This window comes from Folsomia candida, unplaced genomic scaffold (genome assembly GCF_002217175.1).
Source record: "Folsomia candida strain VU population unplaced genomic scaffold, ASM221717v1 Fcan01_Sc009, whole genome shotgun sequence".
NCBI lineage: Eukaryota > Metazoa > Arthropoda > Collembola > Entomobryomorpha > Isotomidae > Folsomia > Folsomia candida.
The window spans coordinates 2,595,269-2,617,195 of record NW_019091201.1 but is presented as its reverse complement, the minus strand read 5'-3'; the positions used below and the strand labels follow the sequence as shown (position 1 = coordinate 2,617,195).

Sequence of the window (21,927 nt, the reverse complement as noted above, 5' to 3'; positions counted from 1 at the left end):
AAATGTAAACCGGTAAACAATAAATAACAAGCTGGTTTTCAGCTTATTTTAATGTTCAATTAATTAATTCTAGAGCTGATAAATTTACAAAATAAATTCAAAATCAACTTACTAAGATGGATAAAGTTCCCACAAAACCAAATTTATTAGATACAAGGCAAGAACTTGCAGATTTGGTGAAACGTCGTTGTGAATTAACGGTAACATACTAATAATATGAACATACATATAGCAAATGAGCAGGGCGTTTACGAAAAGTTTCAAGTTATGCTAAATGTATTTGTTCATTTCACTTAACAGGACACATTAGCGATCCTAGAACGGCAAATTTATGCATTCGAAGGTTCTTATCTCGAAGATACACAGCTATATGGAAACATTATTCGAGGATGGGATCGCTACACGTACATAATACATTTAAAAATACACTATGTTTTCAGTACTCTTCAGTGGTTTAAACATATTTTATCCCTTATTATTACAGCGCTCCAGGATCCAAACCCAGTGTCAGTGCCAATACCAAGGCGGATAAGAGGAATAGAAAATTTAAAGAAGCCGAACGACTCTTTTCAAAGTCTTCCATTACGTCAATGGCGGCCGTGAATGGATATGTACAAGAGACGGATAGGTAAACTAAATTCAAATATACATATATTAGCCTGTTGATGATATTGATGATCATGTTATCAATTAGGAATAGCGAATCTGAATCCCATGCCGCGGAAAGCGGTGGTGAAGATAGTGCTAGCGGATCTATAAAATCATCATCTCATCATCATCACCACCATCATTCGCATCATCATTCCAAAGCCTATGATTTAGGCAAAGTTTCAAAGTCGTCTCATAAAGTTAAGAAGGGGAACAAGAAGAAACATAAATAGTCAATAAAAATTTATAAACTTCCATTTCCCTTCGGATTAATTCAATTTGTGATTCTCCAAACTGAACTAACTCTGCGACAAGATTCTGTAACTTTGTAATTAATTTGTCCTTTATAATTAGTTGTGTAAGACTACATACGGATCAAACTTACTACAGATAGTTTTACACAACTAAATATAATACACCCCACCAAAACACAAAATCTTGACTGCGAGTTGAAGTCGGTTTTTATCAGAGCTGGGATAATCCTGATTAAGGATTATGGATTTTAATCCCGGATTATGGATTATCAATCCCTAATCCGGCAATGAGAGTTTTTTGTAGATTAATCCCAATCCATAATCCCGATTTTTCTGGAATTAGAATTAATCCGGGAATAATCCCATTATATGTCATTAATCCGTAATCGTGATTACGGATTACTAATCCTGATTAATCCCAATCATGATTACTAATCATGATTATTAATCCAGATTAATCCCAATCATGATTACGTATTCATGATTAATTCTCAATCTGGATTACTCGGTTCAATCCCCACAGTTCCATTTTATCCCACTGTGCAGCTTGAAGTCTTAAGTTCTGACAACTTTGTCCTATCAGCTACCATTTTAAGAGTCAACATGTTCTCGCTGCCTTGTGCTACATATATACTATCCTCGCACTCAGCCCTTGCACCTCATTTGCATATTTTAACGCATTCGCGAGAGCCATAGAGTTTATTCAACATGGAAAGCTCGTATCGCCGAAAATGGGCTATTGAGATTTATGCAAATGAGGTGCAAAGCCTAAGTACGGGGATAGTAAATTGAAAGTTTCAATTTGAAACTAGCGTTTTAAAAATTTTATGTGAAACCACATAGTTGAAATTTGTTGCGCTAGATATACCTTTAGGTAGTGTAAAATGATTTTACTAAAATCATTAATCACCAAATTAATCCGGATTATTAATCCATAATCCATAATCCTGAAATTTTCAGAATTTATGGATTAATCCGGATTAATCCTGACATGAATTAATCTGACGAAAATAATTTAATCACAATCCACATTATTTTGTGGTTAATCCATAATCCTTAATCCACCCTCAAAAACCAATAATCACCCAGCTCTGGTTTTTATTGAGTAGGTATTATATATTGTTTTGTATATATTTAGACACTGGAATGTTGACTGTTTACGATCTAATTGTGACCACAGGAAATTGATATATTTAATCATTATTAATATTGTTATTTTCAAAAATCATTATCGATAGTTATAGTTAAGATTTCTGTCCAAAAAATATTTATATCTTAATCTTGATGTTGTAAATATTTGAAGCAATGTATGACGAAAGTATAATTCTGTTAAACGTAATGTTAATTTATTGTAACTATTTTCACGATGCTACTATTTTGTCATTATTTTTACGAAAACGAAACTCATTTATTTCCGCTTCCCTTTAGTCTTCGTAGTTGGCGTTTTTTCCGCCTTTGGGGGCGGCGGTGGCGCAGATGCCGTCATGGTACTCGCCGTAATACTGAGTCCATCTCCGGCTTGTACCCCCAGTAAATTTTCATACCGAACCAATTCTTTTTCCAGTTTTTTCAAGTCATCACTCGCTGCCATATCCAGTTTAAAAATTGTCAGCGAATTCACCAAGTCTACCTCATCCTTCTTCAACTGAATGACCGTGGCCCTACATTTTTGTAGCTCTTCTATCGCCGTCTCTGGGTCGTGCATCCCCCACTCGACTGCACCGAAAGATTCCACCAACTCGTCCACCTTGGTTTTAAACTCTTCTGCCATCGTGGTCACCAACTTCTTCATCTTCTCCTTGGCCGATCGCAACATTTCCTCCACGTTTTTCAGCGATGTCAAATCCTTATGCCAATCACGATCGAAGGTGGACAACTTATCTTGAATTTGACTCCCCACATCAAACTCGTACTTATCGAGAACGTCAAAATGCTCAAAAACTTTGGGAAATGATCTCTCCAACGTGGTCACGGCAGCCTGAACTTCGCGAAACAGACTCACCGCGTTGATCAGATCGGACAGGGTTTTCGGTGCCTTTGTAAATTTGGAGAGACTTTCTTCCATGAAACTGTAGATTTGCGCCAGCTTGACTGCGCCCCGTTGAAAGAGCGAGGTCAAAAGTCGGCTCTGCCATTCGCGACAATGTTCGGACAAAATTTCTTGCAGCGTGGTGCAATCCAAGGTGCAAAATGTCACCGTTACAATGCTCTCGCATCCCTGGACGACGTCTAAAACTTCGGAATAGCGTCCAATATCGGTGTCATATGAGGACGTGGCAGGATTCTGTTTTTCGTACAATTCCATGAAGACGTTCTTGTCCAGTTCCCACACGTCGCGGTATGGTTCACAGGATTGGAGATATTTCTCAATTTCAGTGACGCATATTCGCATCCCGTCCGCTATACGGTCTTGAGTTGCTCGGCATACTTCATCTTTTGCAATTACCTAAAAAAATCATAACTTGAATTTGAAATACAGATTTTAACGTTTTGAAAAATTCGAAAAAAATACTTGCGCAAACGAAGTAACTTGCGCATCTGGATCCGTCAAGAATTGAATCACACGAGGGAATGGTGCAATCGAAATGCAAATTCTTCTATAAATTCCCAATATCATGTCTTCAACGACGGGGACGGGAGGGTCAAAATCCAGCAATTTTTCATCCAGAGTCACCACCAGTTTGAAAATTGGGGGAGGTGGACCTCTCAGATCGCCGTGCACGGTGTGATGAAGGATTTGGAGGGACTGTCTCATATTGAGGCATAACGCTTCCTCGACAAGAGTGTCAATTTTCTTGAGATATTTCATCCACTGATTTTTGACCTCTGGTCCATCCGTCTTAAACATTTCGAAAACGTCGCGAAGAATTTCAGTGATGTCTTTGTATTTCATGGCGATTTTCAGGATGGCTTTGCTCCTGTTAAGAATTTATGGAATTTTTACATGTCTCTCGCACTAACAATTGAGGTCAGTTTATGCTCTCTGATTTTGAGCAAATTAGTGTCAATCGATCACAAAATTAATTAGTATGAAATTTGAAAAAGATACGATCTCCCAATGGGCACGTTTGGCAGAGATATTTGCATCCGAAGAGGAGAAAGTGCGCTCTGAAGTTGATAAATTTTACACTGCACGTTTCCTCCTCTTTGGATGCAAATATCTCTACCAAACCTGAGAATTGGCAGATAATGTTGTTTGCAATGCAAATTTCATATTAATTAAATTTGTGATGGATTTACACAAGTTATCTCCAAATCTGTGAGTATACGCTGCGAGACCTCCATTGTAAGTTCTACTCATTGTGTACCTTGTCGTATCTTGATAATCGTTAAAGTCGGCCTTTTCAAAAATCTGTTTGGGGTCCACTTTTATCATAACGTAATTGCTGATTTTCGTCGCCAGCTTGCCAATTTTTATGTTGGCGTTTTTATAATCCGTGATATAATTGGCCACCGTGGTTGCAGCCATGCGACAGTCTCGTGTATACGACTCTGACACATCCGAGGACCAAATTAGTTTCGTAAGACCGGGATAAATCTGTTTGGGTTGAAAGAACAAAGTAAAAAATTATTTGAAACATGTTACGTCAATTTGTTCTAGTTCAATTTATGAGACGTTTAGTAAACCTTTCGGTCCAAGACTTTAATTCGTTCTCGGAACAGTTGCCTCTCTTCAACGGATAAGGAGGAAATGATGCTGTTGTAATCGGTGACCACATTTTGAACTGTTTCTCGCATTTCTTGGAGTCGTTTTCTACCCAACAGAATAATTAACATAGTAATTATTATGAAGCTTAAAATTTCTCAGCAAATAAATCAGTGCAACCTCTCATAAAAGACATCCCACAAAACATCAGGAATCGGAAATCCGATACTTTCCCACAGTTCAGCCTGAAGAATGTTGACTGCCAGCATTTTGTCAAAATTGATCTCAATCATGCCAAACTTTGAGGTGCTTCTCGTCATGAGGGGAATGTCCAAGTGAGGATACAGGTTATTTGGCCCCAATACTTTTAACCATCCTTGATTCAAAACTTGTGCCGTTTCCTCTAAAGTTTTAGAAAGAACGTGGGCCTGCTCTTTGATGTCGTCGCCGTACCCACATTCAGGGAGCCACCTAAAAACGTAATACTTTTTAGTAAATAAATGTCCCCCTCCATTCAATTAAAGTAGGACTGTTTGACCAAAATCAGGACTTTTAAAATCATTTCTCGGGTCTGGAAATTTATTGTAAAATTTTGGATGGCAAATTTGTAGCCAGTAAGTTGATTAATAGAATTGCGGTGAGTTTCTCAAAATTATGATAAGCCACTTTTGATGAGTTCTGAAGGCTTCTTAAACTTGAAATCTCCTCCTTCAAAAACTGCCAAAATCAGGAGTGTATATTTAAAACAAATTGGCAACGACCTGCTCTACAAATTAGCCGTCCGAATTTTTAGATAAATTCCCAAAGCCGAGAAATGACATTCGGGATGAGTCCTTAGCTAAATGTTACATTTACCAAGCCGCCTCTTTCAGCATTTCCAACTGGAGATCCAACCTCTTCTGCAGTTCTAACGCTCTCATCCCCCTCTCGGCCAGTCTCGGCTGTCCTGCCGGCAGTGGTATGACATCCTCATTAAACAGCGATCTTACACTGCTAATTTCATCCTCAAAAATCTTATAAAACTTCATAATCAATTTGTCATATGCTCGAACGATAATACTTCTATCGTAAAAGACAAAGACATAAAAAACTTCCATGAGTTGAATCCCCTGTTCGATATTCTCCACGGAGTCAAACGCGAGGAACAGCACGTTCTGAATCATCGTTTCAATGTCACGGATCGCATTTCGGAACATGACCATGTAATCGTGCCACTGGGTGTTTCGCACGTTCAAAATTAAATCTTGCGCTGTGTACATGTCCTTCAAATTGCGATCCAGCAGTTTCTGAACTTTTTTCATGACGCGAGTAATTTCCGGTCCTTTGACGCCCGGGTAGCGCGGGAGTGGTTCTTGATAACCCGCCACCCTTCGTGCGTAGAGGCGTTGACACACACAAATTTCCAAGAGGTCCTTCAACCTGTGGAGGAAGACGTCCACGTGCGACATAATGTAATCATATTCCAACAACCAGGACATGTAGGAATTCATATTATGCATCTTTTGCGCCTCAAAGTATTTAGTTTTCCATAATTTTAAGCAGTCGACACATTGGTTGATTAATTCTTCGGAAGTCGCGATGTGCCCGTTGAACACTTGATCGACGTCGATTTCTTTGATGCAGTGACTAATAATTTCAGAACTCACTTTCCTCAAGAGGCTGTTGAGCCGATCGCGAGAATTGTAAAAGGGCGAGTTCAACCAAATGACGCGAATGAGCCATAAAATATTTTGTAACTGGTCGGGAATTTCGGCAACTTTGGAGTTATGCAATTTCGTGCAGGGTTCAACGAGAACGTTGAGATAGTGAAGGTTGCTGATGGCTTCGGCTTCAGCGCCCAAAATTTCGGACGCGATCGCGTTGAAACTCGTGATAAAGGGAGATTTGATTATGGTCATGATTTGACGAACGGTGCGGACCGGAGTGCTTTTCAGTTGGGCGGCAAGGCCGGCCAAATCCTCGTCTAAGGTGGAGGTCATTAAGTTAATTAATGGCTAATAAAGCTGTAATTTGTAGGCAGATTGAAATGTGTACATACTCCTTGTCTGCCAAAATGCAATCTCGTCCAGCGGTCCTGACCAGTCTTCACTATCTGACATAGTTTGATTACTAACGACTTCTTGAATCTGGTGGATTGAAAAATTGAAAAAATTAAAAAATGGAAATCTTTTTGAATCCGTACTGCAAAAATAAGCAGGCCAGTTATTTTGATAAAAAGTCATTGGGAATCACAAATGATAAGAATTTTTTTCGAATTTTGTTAATTTTGGGGATGACGTCGAAGTTTAAAAGGTGGATAATTGATTAAATAAATTTTGTTTACAAATTACAAATTATTTTCAATATAAAATATATCACCTGACGAATCCAATGCACCATGGCGGCTTCTAACCGAGAACAGATTTCTTTATCTTTAGAAACGATATCAATCGGAGCACTCAACGCTTCTTTGGGAACGTAAAGTACCGTTTGACACAGGAGCCGGTTGTGCGTTTCAGTAATCGAGCTCATGAAGCTGTTCGTGCTGGCGTAGAAGTCGTTGGCAATGCCTGAAAAACAAAATTCCACATAAATCCATAAATTGTAATGATAATACAAAAATTAATAACTCGTACTTTCCGGTAGAACGCCATTCTGGTAAAACATCGGCGTCAACACGTACGACATTAACGAATGCAGCGAGGTAAGATACCCTCCCGGGATATTGCCGAAAAGCACATCTTCAAAAAAATTGTCCCTGTCAACCATCACTGGTCTCAGTTTCACAAAGTAAAACATATCCGGGGAGTGATTGGGGACCACGTCGTTGACCACGATGAGCTGATAACCATCCACCGTTTTAGGGCCTCCACCTCCTCCACCCGGCACGTGCGTCTTTGAAACGTGCGACAATCTTGAAACTGACGCCTTTTCCACTCGTCCGGACTCAACACCGGAGAAAATTGAGGTCCGACTTCCAGATCCGCTCACGTCTTCGACTGGCTTCTTGTGAGTTGAGTATCTCGTAGAAATAACCTGACGAAAGAAAAATTATGCAGAATTTTTTACAGAAATAATAAAATATGTGCAAAAATATGCAGTTTTATTACTCGTGAACTACGTCGCTTATCCAACGGCAACGTCTGTCTTCGTAAATCTTCGTCATCGTCTTCTTCTGCCCAGGCCAATTTCTTGTCTTCCTTGGCCTCAAACTTTCTCAGGAAGATGGTGGCAACCTCGACATTCGCGATGCGGAGGAATTTATAAAGCGGTGCCAAAGTCCAGGTCGTCCATCGAGGGTCGTTCGAACGTACGAGAGAAATCATGCTTTGCATTTTCTCGACCTGCAGGACTTCAAAAATAAAATTGTATAATTTCGAAAAAAATTGTTATCTTCAAAAATTCAATATTTGCACCAATCTCATCTCCCTCTGCTTCCTTTTCTTCTTCTCTTTGGCTCGGAGGTAGTCATCAATGTCCTTTTGGGTGTACTGAGGCTTCGTTTCAGTGGGCGTGGATTCTTCTTTCGCCTTCTTTTTCTTCTTCTTGCCCTTCTTGCCCTTGGACCCTTTGCTCCGTTTGGAACCCTTGCCTTTTCCTTTGCCCTTCTTTTTCTTGGAGTCGGTCGCAGTGGTACTTTCATCAGCACCGGTCTCTTCCCCTTTTACATATTAGAAGTTAAGAGTAAGTTGGAAATAAGTAGACGAAGCAATGCATTTTGCACAGTTAATAAATATGTAGTCAAGAAATACCCTCATCGGCATCCGTGTTGCCTGCGGAAAGAAACTGGGCGAGTTCGGGAGAAAGTTCTTTCCCTTTTTCGGGGGATTTTCCCTTCTTCTTTCCCTTAGCTTTCGCCATTGCTTATAATTATTTATGCGATATGATGAATGACACGTGCAGTAGAAAATATAGTCAGACGATTGAATGGAATAGAATTTATCGAGTAGGATTCTTTCATGAAATGCTTGACTGCAAGGCATACAGAACCACAAGCGTAACTTGGATACTAAAATGAGATGCTAAAGTCTAACTTGACTATAGAAAATAAAATTGTACATAATTCCTTGATCAATATTGGGTGTGTTTTATTTGCCATGGAATGAATGATTTTTGGATGGAATGGAACGAGAATGGAATGGAATGAGAATGGAATGATTTTACTCGCAAATAAAACGGATTTTTGGAATGGTGTGAAAAGTTGCCATGATAAAACAATTTGCGTTTTATTTGACAGGGATTTTACAAAATAATTTGGTTAAATTAAATTTGTGTGTTTCGTAGTAGTTAACTAGTAGTTAACTACGATTTTTTGCAAAAAATAGTTATAGTTAAGATTTAACTACTTTGTTAAATTAGTTGAAAAATGTAGTTAAACAGTAAACTACTTTCTCCCATGGTATAGTTGACCAACTACATTTCAACTACTTTTTAACTACATGTCATCTAATCTCAAATATCTTTTTAATGAAAAATTGGGTTTTTCAAAAGTTCTTAAATTCATGGTGTTCTAGTTGAAGCAGACTGCCTTAATTATTCTCAGGAAGTGATAAAACGCAAGATCAAATCCAGTAAAAATATCAACTACCTGAACGTAATTAAATATGTTTTTGAAGGGAATTAATACAATGAATCAGTTGTGAATAATTTTTGTATTTCAATGATTTTAACAAGAGAAAGTAGGTAAAAGTTATTCTTTCATTCAACTACACCGTAAAAGGTAGTTAAATGAAAGTAATTAAAAAGTTGTTAGTGGTTAGATTTTAGAATGTAGTTAGAATAGAAATGTAGTAAAAATTAACTAAATGAAGCCGAAGTACATAGTTGTAGTTGTAGTTCAACTACTTTTATGAGTAGTTAAACAACACTGAAATTAAATACTATTTTACTGATTTTTCTAAAATCATTTTTAATTGCGCATTAGTAATTGATTTTTTAATTACTAATTAATTTTATGAGAATTAATTAATTAGTTCTCATAAAATTAATTAAATTCTACTTTTTAATAACTTTTTTTTCTGCCACAAATCCAGGAAAAAACTTTTGCAAGTACTGTGTATTTACAGTCTATCGTTATGATTTACAAACCATTTAAAATTGCTCGGAGGATCTTTACGCTAGATTTTGCAAAGAAATCGACATTGAAACAAAAGATGATTATCTTGAGTTGTTCGGGAGAGGGAGACTTGTCGCATTTTATTACAAGTATGCTCGATTAAGTAATTGATCATAACAATTGAATATTCAATTACTTGGGCAAGTAATTAAATACTTCAAATTTTAATTACTCAGAGTTCTTCGAATACTTAAATACCTTGAAAAACGCCTGAGTAATTGAAATCAATTACTAATTATTTCAATGTCGGTAATTAATTGAGTAATTAAGTACAACAGCCCTGCAAGATGTGCTTCATTGTTAAGTTATCTGCATATCGGGCTGAATTTGCTACAGATTTAAAATATGTAAAATTTGTAATCAAGTTTGTAGATGCGCCCAAAATCTTTAGAAAAATAAATAGAAAATCTTACAGTAATTCCCATCTCAGCATTTTTGGAATGGAAATTATAAAATAAAATTTGGTAGAATTTCTTAACAGAATTTCAATTAGCTTTGATTTTTTTAATTAATTGGAAAACTTTAATTTTTAAATTGAAATAAAGTTATTTTAATTGTATAAAGAAATTGACTAAAAGCCGAAAAACTGCTATAAAAACCGCATCATTCCATGTTCACTCCAGCTCGCGAGTAGGAAGGAAAAAAAGATCATTCCGAATGAACTTTGGTAAAAATCATTCCAAATCCTGATTTTTTCCATGACAAATAAAACGCAAAAATTTTCATTCCATTCCAAAATCAGGATTGGAATGATGAAAACGATGCAAATAAAACACACCCATTGTTTGACACTTTATCATTCTATACATGTTACGACAAATGAATTGTTTCCAACACAAATTTTCATTTTTGAAGAAATTAAATTTTAATTATTATGTACTGAAAAAATAGTGTGATATAACGAAAAATACCGTTGCTAAGTTGGAAGATTGAGATGACCTCCTAGGTCAAATCCGGGTCAAGTGATCCCACACCCTCCAGTGGGGTGTCAATCGATCGGCCTAGATCACACGATCACTTTGGTATATTATAGAATTTTGTGAGATAAGAATTGGCTGAAAAACTTATATTTTGGGGATATTCTTCAAAATAAACGTTTTAGCTATCGAAATAGTACACTCAAGATTTTTAGCTTAAAAAATCAAGCTAAAAATTAGGATGATATCCTCCTCAGGAATTAAGTCTCTATGTCTGCCTGTTCAAAAGTTATTCAAGGTTAAAGTCGTTGGGCCCGACAAGGGGACTTTGGGCCCAAAGATTTAAAAATGAAAATTTTTTTTCAAAATAATTCATTTGTCGCAACCGTATGGGGCACCGCCCATAGAAACGATGTCAGTTAACCTTATAAAAACTAATTAATTTTGACCTGGATACCATTTAAAAACGGAATTAAAAATGGTTTCTATTGCATTTGGGGGCGGATTTACTGGGGGGCAGAATACCATTGAGACCGACTTGTGGGGCGGTGATAAAATCAGTTGGGGACTGAATTAATGCAAACCGATTTTGAATATTCTACTTATGCAGTTATGATTTATTAGAGACCTGGAACTGATTCGACAACAAAAATTAGAACATAATACATTTTTAACATGAAATTGCAACTGAACCAAATGAACACACGATATTAATTTTGATAAAAAGATCGGATTTGATTTTGATAGTACTACAAAAATAAACTAAACGAATAAATCGTCATCATTCATGTCATCAATTTGATGACACTGATTTTGGGATGCATTTTATATTTTAAACAAGTTATTAGCTATAATTTTGTCCTTCAGTGTTCTGTGACTTGTTCCGATCGGTGGTGACACTATTGCGAATATATTAGCTAAAGAGAACGTTGTGATAATTTTAAAAAAATATGAACTGTATCATATTTACAACATGATACAGGTCAGAGGTCAACGCCGACCAATTTATTAGCGGCGCCAATGTTGGATAATTTTTCGGGGGCGCGGCGTGACCTCTGATGCACTTCCTCCGAGTTCCTCCCCCCACTACAACTACAACTCTAAACTCTAAAAAAATTAGTTCAGGCTTGAAGAAAAACCAACGACAAATAAGGAGGAAAGAATGGAACTGAGAAAATTTTCTCGGTCATTTTATTTTTATTTTTTCCTACACCTTATTGATGTAGCCCGGTCTCAACGGAATTCTGTAACCATACACCTTATTGGTGGAATCCGTCGCCAACGAGAAAAAGTTGGCCTACACCTTATTGGTGTAGTCCGTCGCTAAGGCGAAAAATTTGGCCTACACCTTATTGGTGTAGTCCGTCGCCAAGAGATCGAAATCGCCCTCCACCTTATTGGTGGAATCCGTTTTTAAAAGGTTAATCGTGTTCCTTGATATTCATGACAAGACCAAACTTATGTTTCCAGAAATATTGACCAAGTAAACCATCCAACCCAATATTTGGTCGATAAATACATATGACATACACAAAATTTCAAACTTTCACTCTTTCAGAGATTGAGTAAATCTGCTCGAGTCGTGACTCTAATCTGACTCCGCACACGCACGTAAGAAATTGGGAATATTTTAACTTTACTGTACGACATCCTGACCATAATCTGACCCATTTAACACATTACATATTTAGAATGGACCCAATGGAACCTGGTGACGATTTTGACGAAGAGATGATGGACCAGGGGGAGGAGGAAGGCGAGGATGACGAAGAAGAGGAGGACGACGAAGAAGAAGAGGAGGAGAAGGACGAAGAGGAAGAAGAAGCCGAAGAAGAGCCACCTTACGACGGTCCTGACTTCCGGTAAGAAGATAATCATTACTTATCTGAAAATTAGTAATATTTTTTGATTCCCCATCTTAGCATAGCTTGGTTGAAAAAGACCGTGTCCATCTTTCTCAAAGAACACGACCAAGAGCTCATGGAAGAATGTCTTCTTAAACCACGGGTTGAAGAAGGCGTCCAAAACTTTCTCTCCACCGACTTATCCGAATTCGGGACGGACGAAAGTGCCAAACTCAGAACGACGTACTTTGTCAAACTTCAAGTCGAGGAGGAGGTCCGGCACGAGGAAGAGTGGGAAGAAGAGGAGGAGAAAGTTGAAGAGATGAGCACCACGTTTGGAGAAAGTACCCCCGAACTAGAAAAGTCCACCAAGAAGAAGAAGAAAGGTGGCAAAGGTGGCAAAGGTGGGAAAAAAGGCAAAAAGAAGAAAGGTGCTGCTAGTGACTCCTCGAAATCAAAGTCGGATTCAACGGGGGCCAAGAAGCCAAGTAAGTACCTTGCGTAGGGTTTGATGACACATTGCCAAAATCGTCAAAATCTGCACATTTTCTATCATTTCTCGACTCTAGGAATTTATTTTAAAATTCTGGACGACTATGAAAATAATTATAGAGCAGGGGTTGACATTTTTTTAAATATACACTCCAGATTTTGAAAGATTTTGAAGGAGGAGATCTCAATTTTGGGAAGCCTTAAAAAATTGGAATTTATCGAAACTTCTGACCTTAAGTAAAAACAAATTTACAGAATTTTAAAATAAATTCCAAGAGTGAGCAATGATTTAAAATGTCTTGATTTTTGACGATGAGTCATTTATGTAGTCGTATGACAATTTATTTCTCAACAATTAAATGATATTCACTTTTTAGCCCGAACCAGGGCTTATGTAATCGTCATGTCCGTCCGTCTGTCCGTCTGTCCGTCTGTCTTTCGATAACTCTCGAACGATTTGGACCAAATTTGATACAGACATGTATCTGGACAATGCAACGACCGAGTTCGAAGATGGGTTCGATCAGAAAAGTTTTAGACCGGTGGGGGTCATCGGAGTGGGTGGGGTATTACGCACCAAAATTTCAAAATTGTCGTAGAAAGCTGAAATTTGGCACAGAGGTTACTAATGGCTCCTAATAGATAAAAATTAGTTCAAGTTGGAAAAATTTTCATCTTGAGGGACCCTAGGGGGTGACCCATACTGATTTTTCAAAATCGTCATATCAAGCTGAAATTTGGTGGAGAGGTTGCTTATGGGTCCTAATGGAAGAATATGACATGAAATTGGTAAAAAATTTTATCTAGAGCGACCCTATGGGGTGATCCATACCGACTTTTATAAATTAACATAGAAAGCTGAAATTTGGACCAGAGATCCTTACTGCTTTCTCATGAATAAAAAGTTAAATATGAACAAAAATTAACCAGAGGGGTTATAGAGGCCGTCCCCATTGGGAAGTAGTCAACGACAATGGATAGTATATTTTTAGAATTTGGAGCCTAGTAGTGCGAAAGATTGATGCTAGTTAACGCACAAATTAGGGTAAAATAGTAGAACATAATTTTATAGAAAACGACTGACAAACATGGGTTTACTAATCACTCCTGGTTCGGGCTATGCAAAGCTGTACTGATAGGTTTTATAACTGGCTCTAATAATTTATGCAGAAAAAGAGAAGAAGAAGAAGGAAAAGAAGGAGAAAAAAGAGGGCGACGATAGTGCCAAATCCACATCGAAATCCAGCTCGAAAAAGTCAAAGGGCAAAGGCAAAGGGAAAGGTGGCAAGGGGAAGAAAGGCAAGATGAAGAAAAAGGCGAAACCGGAAGAGGAAGTGACCACGGAGGAGCCTGTCACTTATCCCTGGGACACGGAAGACACTGATCTTGACGTCGAGTCACTTCCGGTGCGATAAATAGCATACCATATGCAATTTTGCCCTATGATAATGATTTTGGTTATTGCAGGAGGATATCAACCGTTACTACTTTGAATTCGTCCCCACCGTGATTCCCCCAAATTTGGGAAAACTTAACCCTCGATCAATGTATTTTGTGAGGATGTCCAGGGTGCCGATTCCTGTAATGAAGTCGTTGGAAGAGGCGGAACGAGAAATGCCAAAACATTTGATGTACGGCATTATGCATGGGTATCAACTGCGTCCCATTCAAGCACTTTTGTCCAAGGTGCGTGCACACATGCAAATTAATAGCTGAGTGAAATTATGTGACGACTATTTTATCGCATAGATCTTCGGACCTCTCATATTCGATAGCGAGCTGAGCCCACCTTCGCATCTGTTTTCTCAAGCCAAAATGGATATGCAGCCGCTCGGCGAGTCACAAAAGTCGCAATTGAGAGATGAATTGGGAATTGAACTTCAAAAGTTCCTCAGCTCGCTTTCCAGGTTTGTTTAATTAATTAGTGGCTAAACCTAAAAGTGAAATTTGAGACAAATTTGTTACTTGATGAAAATTCCTGCGCAGGGCGATTGCTCAAATTGAAGGCGAAATTAAAATTCGAATCCCTGCCATCCCTGAACTGGAAGTGGCTCATCCTAATATTGCTCAATTGGCTAAAAATAAGAATTTGGTCCAAACTTTAGAACAACTTTGTTCCGAATGGGAGCAGAGAATTAGCCAAATTTTGAAACAAGAACTGCCAACGGTAAGAAATCATATAAAAATGCATTATCAGTCCCAAAAAAATACAAAAATTAAGTAAATAATTCTCAATTTAGAAACCTACTTCATTTACACCGCTTGCAGAACTGTAAGTTTTTCCAGTGACATATTTTTATTCATTTAATTAAGACAACGGCACTAAATTTTTTTGCAACAAAAACACTAGATTTCCAGAAATTATATATTTTCTCCCGTTTTTTCAGGGAATTTTGGCGTGATCGGTACTCCATGCTTTGCGCCATACAGGACCAACTTCAATCTAGAGATGTCCGCGTTGCCTGCCAAGTTTTGCACGCTGCAAATTCCGACATAATTCCAGGCTATGAATACCAGCTGCAAGAACTGGTCAAATGTCTCCAAGAATCCAGGGACATAAGCCGATTCCTCCCCACGATTGAACGTCACTTGAAGACTTTGACATATTCCAAGAGCTTTATCGACATGGCGGACGCCATTCCACATATCATGGACGGCCTGCAGTTGGTCTGGACCCTGTCAAGACATTACAACAAGGACGACAGGATGTGCAGATTGTTGGAAATGATTGCAAAGCTACTTTACGACAGGACAACGACGGCATTGCATCCCACCAGCTTGTTTAAACTGTAATTATACATAATTTATCGTCAGTGGCTGCGGAAATGTGAGGACAGAGGGACAATGACCCCACGGTTATTCGATGTCCGCATCATATGTCCGTCTTATATACACCCCTTCCTCCCCCTATCCTACAATGTTAATGTCCCCAGATGTCCCCACGGCTTCCGCGGCCACTGTTTATTGTGTGAATCTCTATAATTATCTATGACCTAAATATTTTAGGGATCCACTCTCCGCCCTTGATGTATCCGACACTGCCCGGAATTTACTCCAAGCTTGGAAGGATTGTTATCTTCACACGAGAGAAAAGATTGAACAGTCTCGAAAAGGAGCGAGATGGGAATTTGACAGGACAAAATTGTTCCCCAAAACGGACTATGTCATCCTTGTTTCTCAACACTTGAGCGAGATGGCAATTCTTCTCATGGAATTTCAAAACTTTTTTGGCCCTGAAATTAAGGCTGTGGTCGGAGATCCGAAAAAGGTAAAGTTCGGTATTTTTTCATCTTTCACATACCATAAAACTGTACAAATTACTTGTTTTGTTCTTTCAGATTGAGGAAGCATTAAAGAAAACTGTAAGAAAATTTGCATACATATTTAAATTTATATTCGCAAATTATGCAAAATTAATTACACTAATTGTTCTGCAGAGTCAACTTATCAAACCATTCTTAGAAATCAAGTTTGATCCCTTTCTCGCCGCAAATCAACGTCTGTGGGGCGCACTTTTGGAACAGTTGCGAAAAGATGTCCAAGTATTGGAGCTGGAAGCAAAGAATTTGATTGATGAAGCATTCGTGACCAAGTTTGTAGAGCCAATTTACATACTAATTTTCCTCGTAAAATTACTAAAATATTGGCATTTTTCAGGTCAGCCGATGCAGCGTTTGAAATGCTGATGAAATTTAAATACATTGAAACGAGGGAAGGGATACATCAAAAGCTCATGAAAAAATTCGACGAAACTTTAATGATTTATATAAACGAGGTCCAAAATGTGCGACGATTTTATGAAACGAATAAGGATAATCCCCCGATAAGTCGGTATCATCCCCCCGTCGCGGGTAGAATTTGGTGGGTCCGTGCACTATTTTACTGTATCAAAAAGTCCATCGTGAATTTCAGAACGCAGAAGGATGTCGTCAAAACAGATATGGGACAACAGGTAAAAAGACATTTATTTTCGAAAAAAATTCGAAAATTTAGTTTTTCTAAAAAAAATATGTATAAACTCCAAAATTAAACTTTAGGCCTGTAATGATTACTTGGCTCTTGCCCGTGACATGAAATCTTACGAAGATTGGTGGTACCACAATTGGTGCGACGTTTCTGCCCAAACAATTAATATCTGCCTTCGAGCAACCGTGTTTATTAAGCAACCTGCTTCACACGAATGTACATCATATTTATAATTGATATGCAAATTGGGTGTATATTTAAATAAAACTAGACTCAACTTATTGCAGTGGGACCGGACCCCGAACAAAATGCGGACAAAATGGTCATAAAAATTAATGTCCCACCCGAAATTTTGGAAATGATTCAGGAAGCGATTCACCTGGAACAAATGGGGTACCGTGTTAGTGAAAAGATTCGAAATGTCGCCCTTCTGAGAGAGACACTCATTTACAATTCACGAATGCTGGCCCACGTGCTGGAAAATTATTACTCTATTCGGAGACGGATTCGATCTCATGAAGTAGATATGAAATAATTATTAATTAAATTAAATTAACCAAATTATTTATTACAAATTTCCTATCCAGGCCGAATTCATGGAAAGAGCGATTCGCGACCTGGAGAAAAATTTTGACCAGGGTTTGGCACATTTAAAATGGACAGCTCTTGGAATTATGGATTATGCAAGTCATCTTGCCGCAGTGGTGCAAAAGTTTGAAGGCGTCGTTGGCCAGATCAACTTTGTGTCTAAAGATCTCAGAGTTAGGATTTTGGAAATGAGAACGATTCGAGTGTATAAAGAACCTCCGTACAAAAAGAATCAAGCTTTAGAAATTTTGGAATGTTGGGTAATTTCTGGAATTTTTTAGCGTATGGATGGATTTAATTATGTGATTGTCACATTTTTTTAGGATTTCTTCAAATTCTGGGAAAATTATCGGACCGCTTCCTGGGATAAATTACTTTCGCTGTATCAAGGACTTGCTCCTCACTTTAGTAAGAAATAATTTGAAATATAGCGTAATAAAGTTTGATAAGATCAATTTAGTGACAAAATAGCTCTCAATTTCAATACACATGCCATCAAAATTCGCAATTGATATCATTTTGATGTACTTTTTTTAACCCTTTACAGTAAAATTGGAAGACATAACGTACGGAAAGACGACTGGAAAACACAAAAGGCTTCGCTCATACTACATGCACTGGGAAAAATGCATGTTCAAATATTTGTCAAAGTATGCAAATTAAACGAAACGCTTTAAATTGTATAAATAAATTATAAATGGTCTTCTATTATTCACTGGTTCAAGAGTTGTGATTCGAAGTCTGAACGATTTTGAGATGCGGATGACCACAGAAGAACCACTTTTTGTGATTGACGCTGTCCTGGCTACACCAGAGATTCGGATCACTCCAAGTGCTCATGAAATTTTTCAGTTTTTAGCTGCTGCTGCGAGAGATTGTGTTGAAGGGTAAATATCCTCAATTCATTAGTCAAAATCATGCATTAACTAAATTCTGGTTCAAAATATGTAATAATTTTACTGCAGAACAAAGAAATTCGTTCGATGGAGGCGTGGGTCCTGTATTCCTGTGACCCCAATAAATCAAGCAGAGGGTGATCCGTTCGTGTACAGTTTTTATACGGACATCGGACGACTTCCTCGAATTCTTCAACTTCTCTTACAAATTCAAGAAAATCTTCAAACTATTTTGAAAAATTTGTGGCAATACCTGAAAAAGTAAATACTTAATTTTGATGTTTGATTAATTTTAAAAGCCACTTTAATTTTAATTCAGCTAAAATTTTTTCCACAGGTATCGTGAGTTTAAAAATCTATGGCTTTACAACAAAGAGAAAACTATTAAGACGTTCGCTTCGAAAAATCCATCCGTTAAATCGTTCAATGACAAGATGGCATTTTATACGGATATCTATAATCGAGTCCTGGACGTTCCAACTTTTCGAGTTGAAGGATGTGTAAAGTGAGATAACCGGACCGTAATTAATTAATTAACAAATAGTTTAACAGTTTTTGATTTAATAATGCAGATTGAATGTCCGACCACTTCAAATTTCAATTAGCAAGTATGCTCGCGAATGGGTGCTAATGTTGGGAGAGTATCTTCACAATAGGTGAACAATTTAGCTCAAATTTGGTCTCACTGTTTTCAACTATTTAATAATTTATTTAATTTTTAGTTGTCGAGACCTGAGCAAAGATTTTAATCGGAGAGTTTCGGTAAATTTGGATTAAAATCAAAATTCTTAAATTTGTGTTTTACTTTTTTCGTGGAGTATGTGTAAGTTAGTTGTGTAAAACTACCTGCGGACAACACAAGAGTGAGAAATGAGCCGAAATTAAGTGGTACACTACGCAGTATCAATCATACGCTAAATTTAAGAAGTGGATCAATTATACTGATAATTATTAGTCAATTCTAATTATAATTCTTCTCAATTGTCAAATTTAGTGTAGAATACTGGATACAACTTATTTTCTCCTAATTTTCGCTCATTTCCACACTCCTTTCTTGTGGTAAGTTTAATCCGCAGGTAGTGTTACATAACTAATACCCACGAAAACACATCAAAAAGCTTCAGAATTTTGAGTTAAAACTTAAAATCAAAACGATAAAAATCACACAATGAAACAAATTGATGTAGGAACTTGAAGTCGAACTGCGTCATCCAGCTCGGTTAGCAGAGGAGGCGAAAAGATTGCTAGCGTCAGTCGCTTCAGTTCAGCCATCAATGATTGATATGGAAGTTCGATATCGAGATTTATTAGAGAGATACGCTGTTCTAAGAGCTTATTCCATCGAGGTATTTTAGATATTAATAAATAAAATAAAATATCGTAATACACTTTTTATAATTAATTCACTTCGTCATAAATTACAGTTTTCGGAAGACGAGGTCAAAGCTGTCGAAGTCATTTGGAAACGATGGTTGACTTTATCATTACATGAAATTAAAGCGGTCAAAAAGAAGGCAGAGTCTTTGAAAAAACGGTACAAGTTGTAACAGAAGTCAATAAATAACTTATAAATTAACCTATTGTTGAATGTAAACATGTAAATAATTAATTAAAAATGATGCGTGATTAGATTAACATTTTCAGTCTGACTCTCGATTTTAGGCACCTCATTTTCTTAAGATCTTGTATATTATCATGACTAATTTTGGCTTTGAGCTAATGGAGGGTCTGAAGGAGTCTTTGCACTAGTACTGGCACTCCTACTTCTGCTACTACTCACAGTTGGAGAACGATTATGCATCATCGACACATATCCAGATCCTTCAGTTCCACCGCTATTTGATGTGATCAACAACTCGGCTAATCGACGTTCTGCGTAAAAAAATTGGGTTATGTACACGAATCTTGAGCAAAATGAGAACAATTAGAGAATATCTCAGCTCACGTTGAAGAACATTGGCTACTTGCTTATCCGCTGTAAGGTAGGCAAGCAGATAAAAAATTACGGGTATAACTAAAAGGACGCCCATTCCAACGTGAAGCCAGATTTCAGGCTGTCTTGGTGGGTTGCAGTGGTAGAGTTCGCTCCATAGCGCTCGGGTTGTGTTCATAGTGTCAACGAGGTCAAGACACATATTGTCCACATATTTTGCCACCATGTCAAGATACACACTGTTCAAGTGGTCATATCTCTCTTTGCACTCGGTACAAGTATTATTTTTATCCATGTGTGAATTAAAACAGGATTTCGTCATTTCAAACAGCAGGATAAAGTCTGATACGTCAGTGGTCACTTCGGGCAATAGCGTGCCGTTATCTGAATGCTTGAAACAATCTGTAAATAATTAGTAAGAAAAATTCAGATTGCATCTTATATGAAAAATAAGAGATAGATTAAAACAAAATTACAATCGCAGCTTCCTTTCTTCCATAAATTTTGAACATAGTTGAACGCATCGGCAACAATTTCTATGCGGTCTAAATTTGTAAAATATTCTTTGCAAGGATTTCCTTTTTCGTCTACCGTCTGCAAATATTGTTTTACAATTATATTTATGAAACAGTCATTTGAAATCTTATTGATTATTTGTAATTACCACAAAGAGATCATGATAAGTCCTCTTGACAGATAAGTAATGAGCAATGCACCACCCGCAAAGATGTATCGGTCTCGAATTGGTAACTGAACACTGGGTAAAATTCGAAATCGCAGAGGCAAATTGTTCTACAATTTCTTTACAAGTATCGCTTGGTGTAATTATTTGATCAATGGTTATCATGACAAGGGACGATTCATCCATCACTGGCGTGTTGGGGGAAACTATTGGAAAACCAGGGCGATGATGTTCTTCGTCATCGGATGGCGACGAGGTCACATTTTTCTGACCAAGACACTGCGGCGTGCTGTTAAATTAAATAAGAAGACAATCAAATAATTATCACTGTAAATACGTACGGTATCGAGTTTAAGCAATTAACTAACCTGGTTAGAAGTACCAAATATAATATCACAGAATAATTACAAGGGAGGGGTTTCATTCTAAATTTGATCTCCGCCCCCAACCTTATCTCTCCAAAAAACATGCCTTATCTTATATTTCTACACTATGTTTTGTACTTGTTTCACCAGATCGGTGAAATTAAATGTTTTCTTATAAACCACACCTCAAAAAAATGTCGAAGGATATTTATTTGTTAATTTAAGTCATCTTTTAAGCTGAGAATTATGTACGTCGTACAAAAAAATATAAATATCATTCATGTGTTGTACAACTCGCGGAATCATTTTATGTATCTCGTGAGCGTCCTGACTTTAGCTGTTCGCGTCCCAGCTTATGGCGTCGTTTTAGTTTCATGAAAGCTTGTTCTACATGATTATTTTCGGGAATTTTATTTATTTGGGACAATTTTGCCTAATTCTAAAAAATTCAACAATTCGAGAAATCAAATTCTCGGTATTCACCTTCAAGGATACAGATACGTTAGACCTACCAGTTACGAGCCAAATCGATCTAAATTAAGCATCCAGATTTTCTAATAGAGTAATATTTACAAAATGGCATTGTTATCATACATAATTT

The 21,927-nt window shown here is 37.4% G+C and overlaps 6 protein-coding genes across 13 annotated transcripts; 2 read left to right on the top strand and 4 right to left on the bottom strand.

Moving 5' to 3' along the window:
- The first annotated feature begins 30 nt into the window (after nucleotides 1-30).
- LOC110854018 (chromatin modification-related protein MEAF6) lies at nucleotides 31-2,241 on the top strand. Of its 8 annotated transcripts, none has more exons than XR_002548290.2 (5): nucleotides 31-200; nucleotides 301-404; nucleotides 485-628; nucleotides 695-968; nucleotides 2,041-2,241. XR_002548290.2 is itself a non-coding variant. In XM_022102405.2 (5 exons), the coding sequence occupies exons 1-5, from the start codon at nucleotides 117-119 to the stop codon at nucleotides 2,088-2,090; spliced, it is 537 nt and encodes a 178-aa protein (XP_021958097.1). In that variant the 5' UTR covers nucleotides 31-116; the 3' UTR covers nucleotides 2,091-2,241. The 8 variants fall into 8 exon arrangements, 5 of the variants coding, with proteins under 5 accessions (XP_021958097.1, XP_021958099.1, XP_035710780.1 ...); XR_002548289.2 differs by having other exon boundaries at nucleotides 695-976; XR_002548288.2 differs by having other exon boundaries at nucleotides 695-1,102.
- On the bottom strand, nucleotides 2,056-6,731 carry LOC110854139 (dynein heavy chain 2, axonemal). Its single transcript, XM_035854884.1, has 6 exons — nucleotides 5,404-6,731; nucleotides 4,729-5,019; nucleotides 4,530-4,656; nucleotides 4,211-4,440; nucleotides 3,415-3,820; nucleotides 2,056-3,348 (listed from the first exon to the last, which is right to left on the bottom strand). The coding sequence occupies exons 1-6, from the start codon at nucleotides 6,525-6,527 to the stop codon at nucleotides 2,311-2,313; spliced, it is 3,216 nt and encodes a 1,071-aa protein (XP_035710777.1). The 5' UTR covers nucleotides 6,528-6,731; the 3' UTR covers nucleotides 2,056-2,310.
- LOC118436569 lies at nucleotides 6,700-7,955 on the bottom strand. The gene is made up of 4 exons (XM_035854959.1): nucleotides 7,638-7,955; nucleotides 7,164-7,563; nucleotides 6,907-7,097; nucleotides 6,700-6,729 (listed from the first exon to the last, which is right to left on the bottom strand). The coding sequence occupies exons 1-4, from the start codon at nucleotides 7,860-7,862 to the stop codon at nucleotides 6,700-6,702; spliced, it is 846 nt and encodes a 281-aa protein (XP_035710852.1). The 5' UTR covers nucleotides 7,863-7,955.
- On the bottom strand, nucleotides 7,923-8,715 carry LOC118436568 (protein CDV3 homolog). Its single transcript, XM_035854958.1, has 2 exons — nucleotides 8,280-8,715; nucleotides 7,923-8,188 (listed from the first exon to the last, which is right to left on the bottom strand). The coding sequence occupies exons 1-2, from the start codon at nucleotides 8,386-8,388 to the stop codon at nucleotides 7,923-7,925; spliced, it is 375 nt and encodes a 124-aa protein (XP_035710851.1). The 5' UTR covers nucleotides 8,389-8,715.
- Nucleotides 8,716-12,091: 3,376 nt separating this feature from the next.
- On the top strand, nucleotides 12,092-19,893 carry LOC118436567 (dynein heavy chain 10, axonemal-like). Its single transcript, XM_035854957.1, has 25 exons — nucleotides 12,092-12,171; nucleotides 12,252-12,422; nucleotides 12,483-12,892; nucleotides 14,067-14,302; nucleotides 14,364-14,582; nucleotides 14,646-14,803; nucleotides 14,883-15,063; nucleotides 15,137-15,168; nucleotides 15,284-15,685; nucleotides 15,903-16,164; nucleotides 16,235-16,258; nucleotides 16,334-16,488; nucleotides 16,554-16,848; nucleotides 16,934-17,078; nucleotides 17,150-17,382; nucleotides 17,450-17,710; nucleotides 17,774-17,858; nucleotides 17,998-18,100; nucleotides 18,176-18,337; nucleotides 18,416-18,607; nucleotides 18,684-18,851; nucleotides 18,919-19,002; nucleotides 19,069-19,108; nucleotides 19,534-19,692; nucleotides 19,771-19,893. The coding sequence occupies exons 2-25, from the start codon at nucleotides 12,253-12,255 to the stop codon at nucleotides 19,891-19,893; spliced, it is 4,299 nt and encodes a 1,432-aa protein (XP_035710850.1). The 5' UTR covers nucleotides 12,092-12,171; nucleotide 12,252.
- Nucleotides 19,631-21,576, bottom strand: LOC110853944 (osteopetrosis-associated transmembrane protein 1). The gene is made up of 5 exons (XM_022102319.2): nucleotides 21,330-21,576; nucleotides 20,944-21,250; nucleotides 20,756-20,873; nucleotides 20,292-20,681; nucleotides 19,631-20,218 (listed from the first exon to the last, which is right to left on the bottom strand). Exons 1-5 carry the CDS (start codon nucleotides 21,428-21,430, stop codon nucleotides 20,046-20,048), a joined length of 1,089 nt encoding a protein of 362 aa, XP_021958011.1. The 5' UTR covers nucleotides 21,431-21,576; the 3' UTR covers nucleotides 19,631-20,045.
- Nucleotides 21,577-21,927: the final 351 nt, after the last annotated feature.